We start from the raw sequence: 13,086 nt of genomic DNA, 5'->3' as shown, positions 1-13,086 counted from the left end.
AAAGGTTCTCCCTGTTAATAGGGATTATAATGGCATGGATTCCTGTCAATTAAGGTCTGTTAAATGGGAAAGGTACCAATCAGAAGCCCTTCACTAAGCCTAACCCAGTTAAAGAAATTAATTCCAGGCTGTGTTGAAAAGTCCTAGGTGGTCACGTTGAGAATAATGGAAGTGTATGATTTTCAGCTTCAGTAAGCAGGTTTTATTATTAGTTGTTAATAAGCCATCTGAGATCAGACATCTGGGTCATTCTGAGCTCTGGTCAGATTGACTCACCTAGAAGAGGAGCTCATAATCAGACATATTCCCACACATGAGTGATCAGACAAATGAATCAGCCCCATGGGAACTGGCAGGGTTTAATGATTTTCTGGTCATCCTTTATTTGGCTTCTAAGGTGAACATACTAGTCTGTACATGTGCAACATTGTGTCCAAATCCAGTGGGATTTAACAGGGCACTGAAATAATTTCCAAGTAAATTTCCCAAAGACTTTCCTCAATTACAGGGAAACTCCACTGATTTGACACATCGGCATCAGTATAGGCTACCAGTCAGTCAGTATACTCAGCTTGTAAAAACAGTTGCATGATGTTCTGTGGCTCTGGAGGACTTCTATTTGGAGACTATAAAATCCTTTGTTACAAACTGATGGTGTGGGGTTTGAAAGATGTTGACATTTACCAGGCTTGTAGTTTCTAATAAAAAAGACATTGTCAATTGCATAATGGGGATATTTCAACCTCTGCCGCATCAAATTTGACATTTTCTTTATAGAAATGCAATTCTAAATTTCTGGAGGACTCTACTAACATTACACAGAAATTGGAGCTAGGGATGCACCGAATTAATTAAAAAATAAGCACTTTCGGTGTTCAGCCTAATAAGTCAAAAGACCGAATAAATCTTACCGAACAATTTCTTTGACATATCGGCAGTGTGGAAGCATCTTAAAGTGTCTGAGAAAGACGCAAAAGTCGCCGTTTGCAGACACTGTTCTACTGAATTGTCTCCTAGCACATCCACTCCATCTTCGGCTGACTTCTTAGAAAAGGCAACAAATGGTTTGACCCGCTTTGAGTGTTTCCGTCACTCGTTTCTCAGAAGGCGATCAAGCTAGCCGCACCTAAATTTGGAGTGCACACGTATTCAAGCCTTTATGGTAACTGAAACGGCCCAGAGCGAGCTGACAGGCAGGTTAGCGTCTTTATCCTGTCATTGTCTCTTTTTACAAAGACAAGTGTTGCAGTATGAGAGTCCTAGTTTACATTATTTATCAAATTGGGTCGGACTTGATGATGAAGTAAGACATGTGACAACGTCCGGTTTTCAAAATAAGGTGTCTGTACGGTATGGAAATAAGATTAATTGGATAATATTCTCAGAAAGTATAAAACATATTACATGTGGCCATTAAAAGTAAATGGACACATGCAATTTACTTTACCGGGCCCTCTTGGGCATCGGACCCACCTCCCATAGTCTCTCCAAATCCTGTGAGAAACACGAGTAAAAAGCACATTATGACTATTTATGTGAATGTACTTGTTTGGTATTTGGTATTCGCCAAATTTTTTCATCATATTCGGTTTTGGCTTCATTTTGTTGCATCCCTAACATATTGTTGAAGTGTCCCAACAACCTCACAGTTAACTCAAACGTTTGCTTTGTTTAAAGTGTTGAATAGTTTGACATTTTGGAAAATATGCTTATTTGACCTTGATCTAAAAGTTTGATTAGATTAATACCACCACCCAATTACCAGACAACAAGCAAAAACTCTAGGAAGTTACTGCTCCCGGTCTAGATATAGTCTGGCACATAGTCCCCTGTAAAACAGCTAATTGTTGTTTATACGTTTTGATTTGGGTACATATTAATCAAACATCTAAAGTTCACTAATTAACATGCTGTATCTTGTTTGATTAAAATGTACCATTAATAAAACAAGATATAGTATGTTTATTAGTGAGCTTCAGAGGCGCTGGTTGGCTGATTTTGTCATCTTTGGAGCTGGGCTAGCTCTTTCCCTGTGTTTCCAGTCTTTAATGTAAGCTAATAAGCTGCTGGCTGTAGCTTCATATTTACCATATGGACATGAGAGTGATATCAGTATTGTCATCTAACTCTCCCTAAGAAAGCAAATAAATCGATTTCCCAAAGTGTTTAACTAAACTTTAATCCCACCCAGTATCAGTTTCAGGATTCGCCTATACTGAAGTGTGTGTGTGTGTGTGTGTGTGTGTGTGTGTTTGCTGTTGAAGACAACAGAATACGGAGGGAAGCCCAATTCGGTGAAATAAGTAATTGCATAGTAAAAGCAGTGAGTTTTAACTTTTACAAGAGAAAGCCACAAATGTAAACTGGAAACACCCAGCTTATTTGCTGCCAATATCTCCATAGGCATTAATGGACCACTGCCAAAACCACACACACAAAACCCATGGGGCTGACTGGGGAAACGTAATGCCAGACAAAGAGCAAGATGAAACTGTAGTAGTGGAGTAGCAGGAGAGAAAGCAGCAAGGTAGCCAGGGAAATATGGGCGAAAGCGCTGTACAAAATACAGTAGGTCCTGAAAGCAATGAGGTTGGTGTTGTACTTGGTAAAGGAGAAGTAATGGGGGAGGTGGATATTCATATCTGTGGTCTGAGATGCAGATGTAGATAAATCCAGTGAGCTTTGACTCTAATGTGTCTCTCCCCCTCCCTTCCTGTCCTCCTTCCATCCAGGTATCACCAGAAAGAATCCCCGGACACCTCTGTCAGATCTTCAAGGCACCAACGCCCTGAATGAGAAGGCCAGCTGGTGAGTACAGCGCACGTGTCTGAGTCAAGTCAGTTTTATTTATAAAACCCAACATCACAAATCACAAATTTGCCTCAAGGGGCTTTACAGTTGCACAGCATACGACACCCTCTATCGTTAGACCATCAATTCGGACATGGAAACCGGCCCTCTCCAAAAAAACAAAACATTTTTATGAAGAAAAAATATAAGAAACCTCAGTCTGAGATTTTAGATTTTAGTTTCTCAATCTATCCAAAATTATTATCTTAATTTTGGTGTGTGATATAGTCCTTGAATCTTTATTCAAAGAAAGACCGTAATGTAAAACTGCATAAACAGAGTATTTCTGATATAAACATTGTAATGAGAAACTTTTGCAAGTACCGCAAAACCTACTTATTATAACGTACCTCTCTTTTTTCTTTTCCTCCCTCCATCCCCGCCTCTGTAGGGATGGCTATAGTGTTGGCTGTAACGGCCGCAGTACCAGGTCTGGTCGGTTGTCCTCGACGGGGGGTCCGGCCCTGGAAGAAGACGGGATCTTCCTCAACACGACCAGCAGCAAGCTCCTAGAGAGAGCTCAGGGCATCCTACTGTGAGTCACACACACACACACACACACACATAGAAACTCACACCAGTATTTTGCTGCCAGTAGTGTAGTAGTAGTCAAGACCGCCCAATCCGAGACCAAACCAAGACCAAGACCAGAGTTTATCGAGACCAAGACAAGACCAAGACTTTTAGGGGCTGAGACCAAGTCGAGACCAAGACAGAGGGAGGGTGAGACAGAGTCAAGACCAGTTCCCCACATTAATAAAATGTGGAACAAGATCATAGGTACTTCTCGAATTGATCTGAATAATCCACATTCCCAATAAAACACCCACATACAAACACTTAGAGCTGAAATCAAAGTAAGCATCGCCATTGCAGTCGTTAACTGGAATTTTTAATTGGGGTTAATGTTTTACATCCAATCAAAGTTAGGATGTTAACAAATAAATCAGACAATGCAAAAACAATTTATTGATATTCCCAAAGATATGGTCTTGACTGGTCTTGAAATAAAATCCTCAATGTCCAAGTACAAATGCTGTTGAGTCCGAGACGAGACCAACACCATCAAAAAGTGGTCTTAAGACCAGCCTCAAGACCAAGACTGGTCTCGAGTACTATAACACTAACTGCCAGTATTGATTCCAACTCAAGTACTGCATTTACATTTTAGCCAACTAATAGCCCTATTTTTTTTTATATGGAAATAAAATCATAATATGAAAATGTGGACACACTCCTAATATTAGTATTGATATACTTAATATGTGCCAATTATTTCTCTTTTTTAGGAGTTTCAATTAAGATATATAGATTATTGCCTTAGCTATAACTTTCAGCTTACTCTAGAAAGGGAAATGAACATGAGCATCAGTTTTTGTAGGCGATCCAGGAGGGCAGAAGGACAAAATGCAATGCATTTGCATTATGGGTAGTGTAGCGTAGGAAGAAGTATACACAGACTAAAAGGGAGGGAATCTGGGTCACATAACTTAATAAATGTGCATACTCTTTTCTTATTTTAATGTCTATTAATATAATAAAAAAAGATCATATTTCTCACCTGTAGGAGGAACAAAAACTGCAAAAGCAAGCCAACCCTTCCCAAGGTAAGACACAAACATGACACAACAAGGCAACATTTTCATCTTCAGTGATCAAAGAGGTTTTACAACAGTACAACAACTTTATCAGCATTACAGATACAGGTTCATATGTTCTCTGGTTGCAGCACTTGTTGGACGTGAAGTCTCTGCGCTACCTGAGCAGCGTGACACTCCACGACCGCATCACAAAGTCTCTGCTTCACCTGCACAAGAAGAAGAAACCCCCCAGCATCAGCGCGCAGTTCCAGGTCAGTGCTGCCGTCGCCCTCTGCTGGAAAATCAGTGAATTACAACAACATTAGTGACTCAGCAGCAGCCTATAAAGATCATGACTAGAATTTATGGACATCTCACTCAAGAAGTTAAATCAGAGCACAAAGTTAAACATGCAGATTTCAGACTTAAAGATGCAGATTTAACAACAATAATAATAAAAACAATCTACTACACTACTTATACTTGAATAAAGACATAAATTAGGATACCACCTTTTTTGCAGGACAAGAGCTATACTGTAGTGGCATTTTTCATTTTCATTGGATGAGCATGTGATGTAATTGGTTTGTGTTTGTGTGTGCAGGCGTCCCTCAATAAACTGATGGAGACTCTCGATCAATCAGAGCCGTACTTTGTCAAGTGTATTCGCTCCAACGCTGAGAAGGTAATTTCCGCTATAGAAGAGTCATTGTTTAAATACAGCTTATCTTCATGACTAACTGCTGATTTCTGTTTCTCTCTCTCTCTGTGTCCCTCAGCTGCCGTTGCGTTTCAATGACAGCTTGGTGCTCAGACAGCTCAGATACACAGGTATGCTGGAAACCGTCCGGATCCGACAATCAGGATACAGCATCAAGTACACCTTCCAGGTAATCCTCTCCTACTACAGTACCGTCTAACAGCAGATTTATAGTCGATGCCATGTTATAATAAAGTTGGCTAATAAAAATAACACAGTAGTTTGCTTAACGATAGTTTTTTATTTAATCTGTTTTTATTTACATGTTTTAATGGTCATTTTAATGGTAATTTTATTGTTGCCTTTTATGTCCTTTTTGTTTAGTTGTTCTTGGCACTGTTTATAAGTACTCTGTGAAACAAATTCTTTGTACGCCTGAACATATTTTGCCAGTACAGCTGATTCTGAATCTTACTGCTCCTTGTTGCACAAATATGGCTAGATGTTGAATCACATTATTAGCCTACTAGGAATACAGTTGTTGTAATTTTTTGATGTTGAATCTGGAGCTGACCGTGAGCAGACATTCTTATTATAATGAGATGTTTAGTAATTTATGACAAGACAGGCCTTTATCGATCCCCAGTGGGGAAATTCAGGCGTTTTCGAGGGGACTTTAATTTAACACTAATTGCCAAATATCATGACGCCTCACTGTATCTTAAACTGCTTTATTGACCACACATAAAACAGGACTTTGTGCGCCACTTTCATGTGCTGCTGCCTCGAGGCACGAGCCCAACCAAGTCAGGCATCAGGGAGTTTTTCAGACGGATCCACCTGCCACCTGCTGGGTATCAAGTGGGCAACACGATGGTGAGGAAACCAGTTCATGTGTTTGCTTTGGTGTACCATCTTATCTGTTTGAGTGCAGTACTATGCTTATTTAAATGTTCCTGTGTCATGAAGGTGTTCCTGCGGGAGGCGGAGCGTCAGCGGCTTCAGACCCTCCTTCACCAGGAAGTGCTGCGGCGCATCATCACACTGCAGCGTCGCTTCAGGGCCGTCCTGGAGAGGAAGCACTTTGTTAGCATGAGGCAAGCCACCTGTGTCATCCAGGTGAGATGTTGTGGCGGAAAGAAAAGGTTTCAGCCTAAAAAAGTGGTTCAGCAATTCTACATCCCTGTTCCTGTGGTCTGGTCCATGCAGTTGAAACAATATTTCATATTCTGATTAGTTATAAAATGACTGCTGTAAGTACATCATGAATCAGTATAACAATCTTGCACAGCAGAGTTTCTTCCTCTCAACATTTCAGGAGGAGTTTCTGTTGTCCATTAAGGCTACTTAGCCTGAGACTGTTTTAGCGTTAGGTGATTAATAGTCCTGCATTTACTCCTGATATACAGAGAACAGCGTTCTCTAAATACAGTCTTTCGATTAGAGATGATACGCATTCATGCCCATACAACAGTCTCCACTTACTCCAGCTATTATTGCTCTCACTTTGTAAAATTAGGTATATATGTGTCTTCTTGAGGGATTGGCTTTCATTCCAAAATTAGATTTTTACCATTTGAAACATGTCAGAACAACATAACATTAGACACTTACTAATCAAAGAGTAAGTTAACACCCTGCTGACCTGCAGTGGTCTAACTGCTCACCTCTGTGACATCAATTTTGGGTGTGGTTACAGGTGCACACTTCTGAACTCAACCATCACTGACATACATTGATGCTTCAAGTGGTAAAGAGACACAGAAAAACACTGGGGTCTTTTGTTTATGTTAAATGTATGTATTAAATTAATGTGTCAAATGCATGGGGCAATTGACCCTTCGCTAAGCCCCGCCCCCCTTAGTTACTGTTGCTAAGTCCGACAAACTGTTGGCGCTGCCACTGTCTATTACTGCGCTCCCCGGAGAAATATTGTCAAATTTGTTGGAAAAAGCGATCTCACAAAGAAGCAGACACTTTTGCAGTTGCGTTATACATCTGAAGGTTGTATTCAGGCGGACGTGAAAAACATGAAAGATAGAAGCTAAAGCCTACCAATCACACAGTATAAGTGAACCACCGCATCCCCCGACGATTGAGAGACAAGACAACGATATTAAGGATCAGCACTGTTCCTGTAAAGCTGGGTAGGCCCCTATTCATTATTACAATCATTAAAAAGCAGATGAGTAGTTAGCTAGCGTTCGCTAACTAACATTACAGTAGGAACAACCCACAGCCGAAATTTTTCTGGATTTATTTTAGGTTTTGGAAAGAGAATAAATCATACTTCTCCTATCAACCTCTCTGGGTAGCGACTGTAACTATTACAAGAGCGCGAGGAACAGCGTTTGACCATATCTTGGAAAAATACAGCGAATAAAAGCTAGAAAAACACTCCTTTTGCATTAGAGTCAATGGAGCGAAGCCATGAAAGTGTCGGACCTCAGTTAGAGCGACTCCTATACTGCGCTGTGATTGGTCAGCTTTGCTTTCGGGGCGTGGCTTAGCGAAGGGTCAATTGAACGAGTTGTTTGACAAAATGATTAATAGCAATTAAAATTAAGACATTTTATTTCCCCCAACTTGATATTTAAATATTTAAAGCAGCACTATTTAATACAAACCAAATCAAGTTTGTAAATCTGAAAATAGGTTTTTAGTTTTAGTTTTTGAACCAGTGATTTTGTGTATGTATGTATGTATGTATGTATATATATATACACATATATATGTGTGTGTGTGTATGTGTATATGTATATATATATATATATATATATATGTGTGTGTATACTGAATTCAGCTACTGAAAATGTAAAACCTAGATGTGTATCCTGAATTTCCACCTCCCTTAAATTTAAAAGTTTCAACACATTTTCCTTCCCCTTTGTTTTCCTGCAGCGATGGTGGCGATGCTGCCTTCTCAAAGAGTCCACCATTGACTCGGGTGATGAGCAGGAGGCGGTTGTGTGTCTGCAGGCGGCCTGGAGGAGCTACAGGGAGCGCAGGAGGTTCCTGCAGTGTCGGAACTCTGCCATCATAATTCAGAGGAGCTGGAGAAAATGCTGTCTACGCAGATCTTTGGCAGCCGTAACGGTTCAAAAAGCATGGAGAGGATTCAGGGAGAGGAACCGTTACTGTCGGACATACAGAACTGTGATGCAGCTGCAGGCGATGGGCAGGGGATACCTGGCTCGACTCAGGTAAATGAAAGCGTTTGAGCATGAGTGTGTTCGAATGGTGAAAATATGTCAGTGTTGTGTTCACAGTTGTTTCCGCTGCCCCTAAGTGGCAAAGAAATATGCAAGTTTAAGTAAAAATATGTGAAAATCTGCATATATTATAATATTATGCTTTCCGTCTGCTTTATGTAGAGACAAATGTTAATTACACTTTAACACTGATAACGTCTTTAGGTTCAGTGAATTGAAGGAGCAGCATGAAAGACAGCAACTCAGTAGACAACAGAGTCCACAAGCAGAGATGGATGCAGGAACCATGGAGTGTTATGTCCAGCAAATCTCTGTAGAACTTTCTGAGGACTCTAAGCCTCTTTCATTAGACGTGGGAGAGACCGAAAGAGAAGAGGACTCAGAGCAAAGTAGGAGCACAGATGAGACGAGCAATAAGAACCGGTCAAAACGAGAGAGCAGGCGAATGAGAGAGCTGGAGCAGGCTCAGTTCAGCTTAGAGCTTCTCAAGGTCCGAACCACCAGTGTGGGAGGTTCTCTGCAAGAAGACTCTCTCCCAGACACCAGAGCCTGTCAGCCTGAAGACCATCACAGACATTCACCCCGGGGATCTCCTACCAGTCATGGAAGTTTTGAACTGCTCAGTGTGGAAGACATGGAGACTGAAGGCTCTGGAGGTTCCCAGTCAACTGCACCTCAAGAACATCCCCAAGCACTGGATATTCAACTACATGAGGGGCTGAGAGATTCAAACTATAACAAAAAGCCTGTGATGGAGCCTCCAGACAAGGCAGGGGGTCCAAGGGCAACATTTTATATTGCTTCTGACCAAAGTCCACTTCATGAACCAAAATTTGAAAGCCCCAGCAAATCTTACAAAGAGAGGAGGGAGTCCACATCTCGAAGGCCTGTAGTGGTGTTGATCAGTATGCAGAAGGAGAGCCCTGTGGAGGAAGGGGAGCTGCTGGCAGCCCAGACCGTAGAAGGAGCTTCTGAAAATGGAACCGCAGCATCCAGTTCCCAAATGACGCCTGTTTCCAGCTTGGAAGTAGCATCAGAGAAGGAACAGCCTGACGGGATGGCTACCCAGGCCATGAAAGATGTATTCGGTATGGACAAGTCTTCAACCGCCCATGGATCAAGTCCAGAATTACCTGGGATTTGCTCCTCAGAGGTGGACATCCAGATTGTCCTGGAGCCAAACACCAGTGTTCCTGTTATTCTCCCCAGTCAGCAGGAGAGGAAGGCGATCCGGCCTGCACAGGAGGCTCCCAGCCCAGTCCTGGACACCAAACCTCCAAAAGCTCCAAAGAAGAGTTCAGCCCAAACTGTGATTGTGAACATGGTGGAGAAACCGTCCAGCACTGTGTTCTCCCCACCCAGACGCAAGCTGCCCTTCTCCAAGTAAGTGAGCCATTATACTAAGGGATTTGACAGCAGGTTAGGGAAGCTACAATCCTAACCTTGTGTTTTTGTCTTTATTAAAGTGGTCATATTATGCGTTTTGGCTTTTTCCCTTTCCTTTATTGAGTTATATATCTTTTTTGTTGACGTAATAGGTTTGCATAGTGAAAAAGCCCAAAGTCCAGCCCAAAGGGAGTTCCCATCTCCCACAGAAAACTCTGCTCTGAAGCAGCTTGATTGTAGTCCAGCCTTTTCCCTTTGATCCCTGTGACGTCACAGCAAAATGCACGTCATATAACGCTCTCCAAGTGGCTAGTCAGACACGCCCTCGGAACGGTGGAAAAACACTGAGCTGCAGCACACACCTCTCCTTTTCCTACCAAACATTAGCTACCCTCCAGGCAGTCAATGGACATAAAGTTGTTACTGTGATGTAGAGACAGAGCTCAGTTACAACTTTATGGATGAAAGACACATTTGTTACAGATTAATAGCTCACCATTCTGAAACTCTTGCTCCAGTCCATGTTGCTAAGCTGGTAAGGGGAACATATACAGCTGAACCAAAGTCGTGTTTACCGGTTTCTCATGACCCGCCCTACTCTGCTTCTGATTGGCTAGTAGTCCTTTCACTAAGAACTGTGCATGTGCAACTCCCAACAAAGATCTGGTAAGATGTAAGAAGGCAAGATGTATCACTCCATATCTAAAACGAAGCGTTCAACACACAGGGTGAAAAGAGGAGCTGCAGCATTGTGCAGTATGACTAAAAATATGGTGTTTTTTGAAAATGAAACCATGTAAACCTGTTCTGGTACAACCCCTAAATAGGATTTTGATCCTGAAAATGAGCATAATACCACCTCTTTAATATCATTGTTTACATAGTGTGCTCTCTGGCTGAAGAACAAATTCTGTAATACATTATTTATATACCGTTACAACAAATTATCTTTAATACTTTTATAAATAAAGGTTTGCTCAGCAAATCCAGAAAAAGAGCATGGATGTGATATTTGTAAAGATTAGTAAAGATTAAAAGCACTTAACGCATTGTGTTAAGGCTGCTGACTGTAGTTTGATGGTATAAGATGCTCTCCCTCCCACAAAGGACTATGTAAGCTGTCAGTTAAGAGTGAAAACATGACTATATGCCACTACTGCAACAAGTAAGTGTAAGTGTATCTTCGGGCCTTTTGTAAAACTTTTAATGTCTGGTTTTGTGTTGCAGGTCAGATAAGGATTTGGTGAACCAGGAAAGATCTCTGGCCATGTACAGAGACGACTCCAAATCTGCAGGATCCAGAAACAGAGAGGTAGGACAAACCCTGATATGAACACACCCACATGCTCCGTCACACATCACATGCACATTGTGTGATTCTTATACTATTCTAGACTAGTGTGTGCAGTGGTGTAGACTAACCTCGTTGCAATTTCAATAAAACATTTTACTAACTCAAATATATGTAATATAATAGCTACTGAAAATCTCACTCTATGTTAAAACCTCAGATTAATCAGGGCTAAAGATCTGCAATCTTCACACAAAGAAAAATAACGTTTCATGAAATTCACTACTTAATATGTATTCACATATGCATAGACAGATTCATGATAGATGCATTTGGGGTCAGCTAAGGTTAGCTACATTTTTCCAATTCCAAGATCCAATAGCATATTCACAAACACATGCACGCACGCACGCACACACACACACACACACACACACACACATTAGCGGCTGACCTGATGTTTCTGTGGTTGCCTGGAAGCAGGTGGGCCGCCCCGGTCCCAAAAAGAAACCGCGAATGTCCCGGACGCGCTCCGATTTCCTCACCCGCTGTAACTCTGAGGGGGCGACCCAGTCAGATGACGACGATGAATACTACATCCCTGCCCACTCCCACACGCTGCCCCCCTCCCTCTCTGCCACACTTGCCCACCCCGAGGCTGACTGTCACAGTGACTACGAGATGGTAAAATACCGGGTCTCCTGAGGTCCCATGACCTCCAAGAAATCGACCGTTTCCTGTCCACTCAGCCCACCTCCCAATCCACCCTCTTCTCAGGTGGACCTGGCTAGGCTGCAGGGGAGGAGCCCTTTAACACTGCTAACCTGCACTTTTGTCACACTGTTCACTACTGAACTACTGTTGGACTGTTAGACTGCTGAGCTACAGTCTGACCTAACGGTTTATCCACTTCGCTCAAACCGACCATCACCTGGCTTGTCTGCAGTGAATGGCCTTGCACGTGGCTCTGTTGGCTCTGTGGCTGAGCCATCAACGCTGTTTCTTTATCAAGGGATACGTCAACATTTTGGATTTTAATCTTGTATTTTTCCTTCTATAAACACATGCCATGTTGTAAGTACGACAGCAACTAAAAATAATTTTCATTCAAATATAAATTTTAATAGTTTTTTCATATTAACTCAGTTGTTTAGTTTAAGATGGGGGAAAATATGGATTTTTCCCCCCCAAATGCTTGTTTTGTCTAACTTAAAGATTTTCAATTTACAATGATATAAAACATATTAAAAAGCTGCAAGACCTCATTTTTTAGAAGCTGAAACCAAAATATTGTAGCATTTTTGGTGGATGTACAAACTAAATGATTAATCAACTGTCAGAGCTGTTGATCAAGTGAACAAATAATTGACTTATTTCTACAGGACTAGTTTTGAAGGACAGGTATTGTTTGATTTATTTTTTGTCAGTAAACAACACATCATTGAAAGTAAATCACAGCCTCAGATTATTAGTTTTCTGCTGGCACCCTTATCATATTAAACTGAGAATGTGTGGACAAGTGACGACGAAAACTTCTCACAGTGTGGCAGTTGTCTTGAGGGACAAATAAAAGATTAAATCTCAAAATGCCAATGTATGAAAGCATCCCTGTTTCTGCTTCTAATTTAACAACAATAAACATAGATTTTCAGAGTAAGGACTGACAGAAGATCTCCACTCATATTTTGATCTTCAGCAACTGGCCTGTCCTGAAAATACAAGTGCTGCTCTTGCATGCTGGACTCGTTTAAAACCTTGAGCCGACTAACAGCCTCATTTTCTAACAGGACCTCACAAGCATGCCTTCTATTTCTCTCTCAGGACCTGAATATCAGCATTATTATCTCCGATATTGCTGATTACGTTCAATCTCTTCCAAGTCAGTACATTTATTATATCAGTGCATTTAGTAGCATCACTAGAACCAAAATAAGTAATTTACCTCTATATGTAGTCACGTACATGATTTACAGACATTTACCGAAGTGATTTGGAACTATGCATTCTAAACTCTATATTGTAGAGCACATTATTACACCCTAACATAATTTTTCTATACGTAAGGGT

At 41.3% G+C, this 13,086-nt stretch overlaps 1 protein-coding gene across 3 annotated transcripts in view; it reads left to right on the top strand.

The window, feature by feature from the left end:
• LOC123961384 (unconventional myosin-IXAa-like) overlaps nucleotides 1-13,086 on the top strand; it is a 153,894-nt gene that overhangs the window by 122,665 nt on the left and 18,143 nt on the right. For all 3 annotated transcript variants that reach the window (XM_046036730.1, XM_046036728.1, XM_046036729.1), the window contains exons 16-27: nucleotides 2,733-2,808; nucleotides 3,242-3,385; nucleotides 4,418-4,457; nucleotides 4,580-4,702; nucleotides 5,035-5,115; nucleotides 5,210-5,320; nucleotides 5,884-6,006; nucleotides 6,100-6,249; nucleotides 8,032-8,333; nucleotides 8,547-9,725; nucleotides 10,956-11,040; nucleotides 11,500-11,703. In XM_046036730.1, coding sequence (XP_045892686.1) covers nucleotides 2,733-2,808; nucleotides 3,242-3,385; nucleotides 4,418-4,457; nucleotides 4,580-4,702; nucleotides 5,035-5,115; nucleotides 5,210-5,320; nucleotides 5,884-6,006; nucleotides 6,100-6,249; nucleotides 8,032-8,333; nucleotides 8,547-9,725; nucleotides 10,956-11,040; nucleotides 11,500-11,703 — 2,618 coding nt within the window. The remainder of the gene's footprint in view (nucleotides 1-2,732; nucleotides 2,809-3,241; nucleotides 3,386-4,417; nucleotides 4,458-4,579; nucleotides 4,703-5,034; nucleotides 5,116-5,209; nucleotides 5,321-5,883; nucleotides 6,007-6,099; nucleotides 6,250-8,031; nucleotides 8,334-8,546; nucleotides 9,726-10,955; nucleotides 11,041-11,499; nucleotides 11,704-13,086) is intronic.

Source organism: Micropterus dolomieu, linkage group LG22 (assembly GCF_021292245.1).
Source record: "Micropterus dolomieu isolate WLL.071019.BEF.003 ecotype Adirondacks linkage group LG22, ASM2129224v1, whole genome shotgun sequence".
Lineage (NCBI taxonomy): Eukaryota > Metazoa > Chordata > Actinopteri > Centrarchiformes > Centrarchidae > Micropterus > Micropterus dolomieu.
This window is presented reverse-complemented; position numbering and strand designations above follow the sequence as displayed.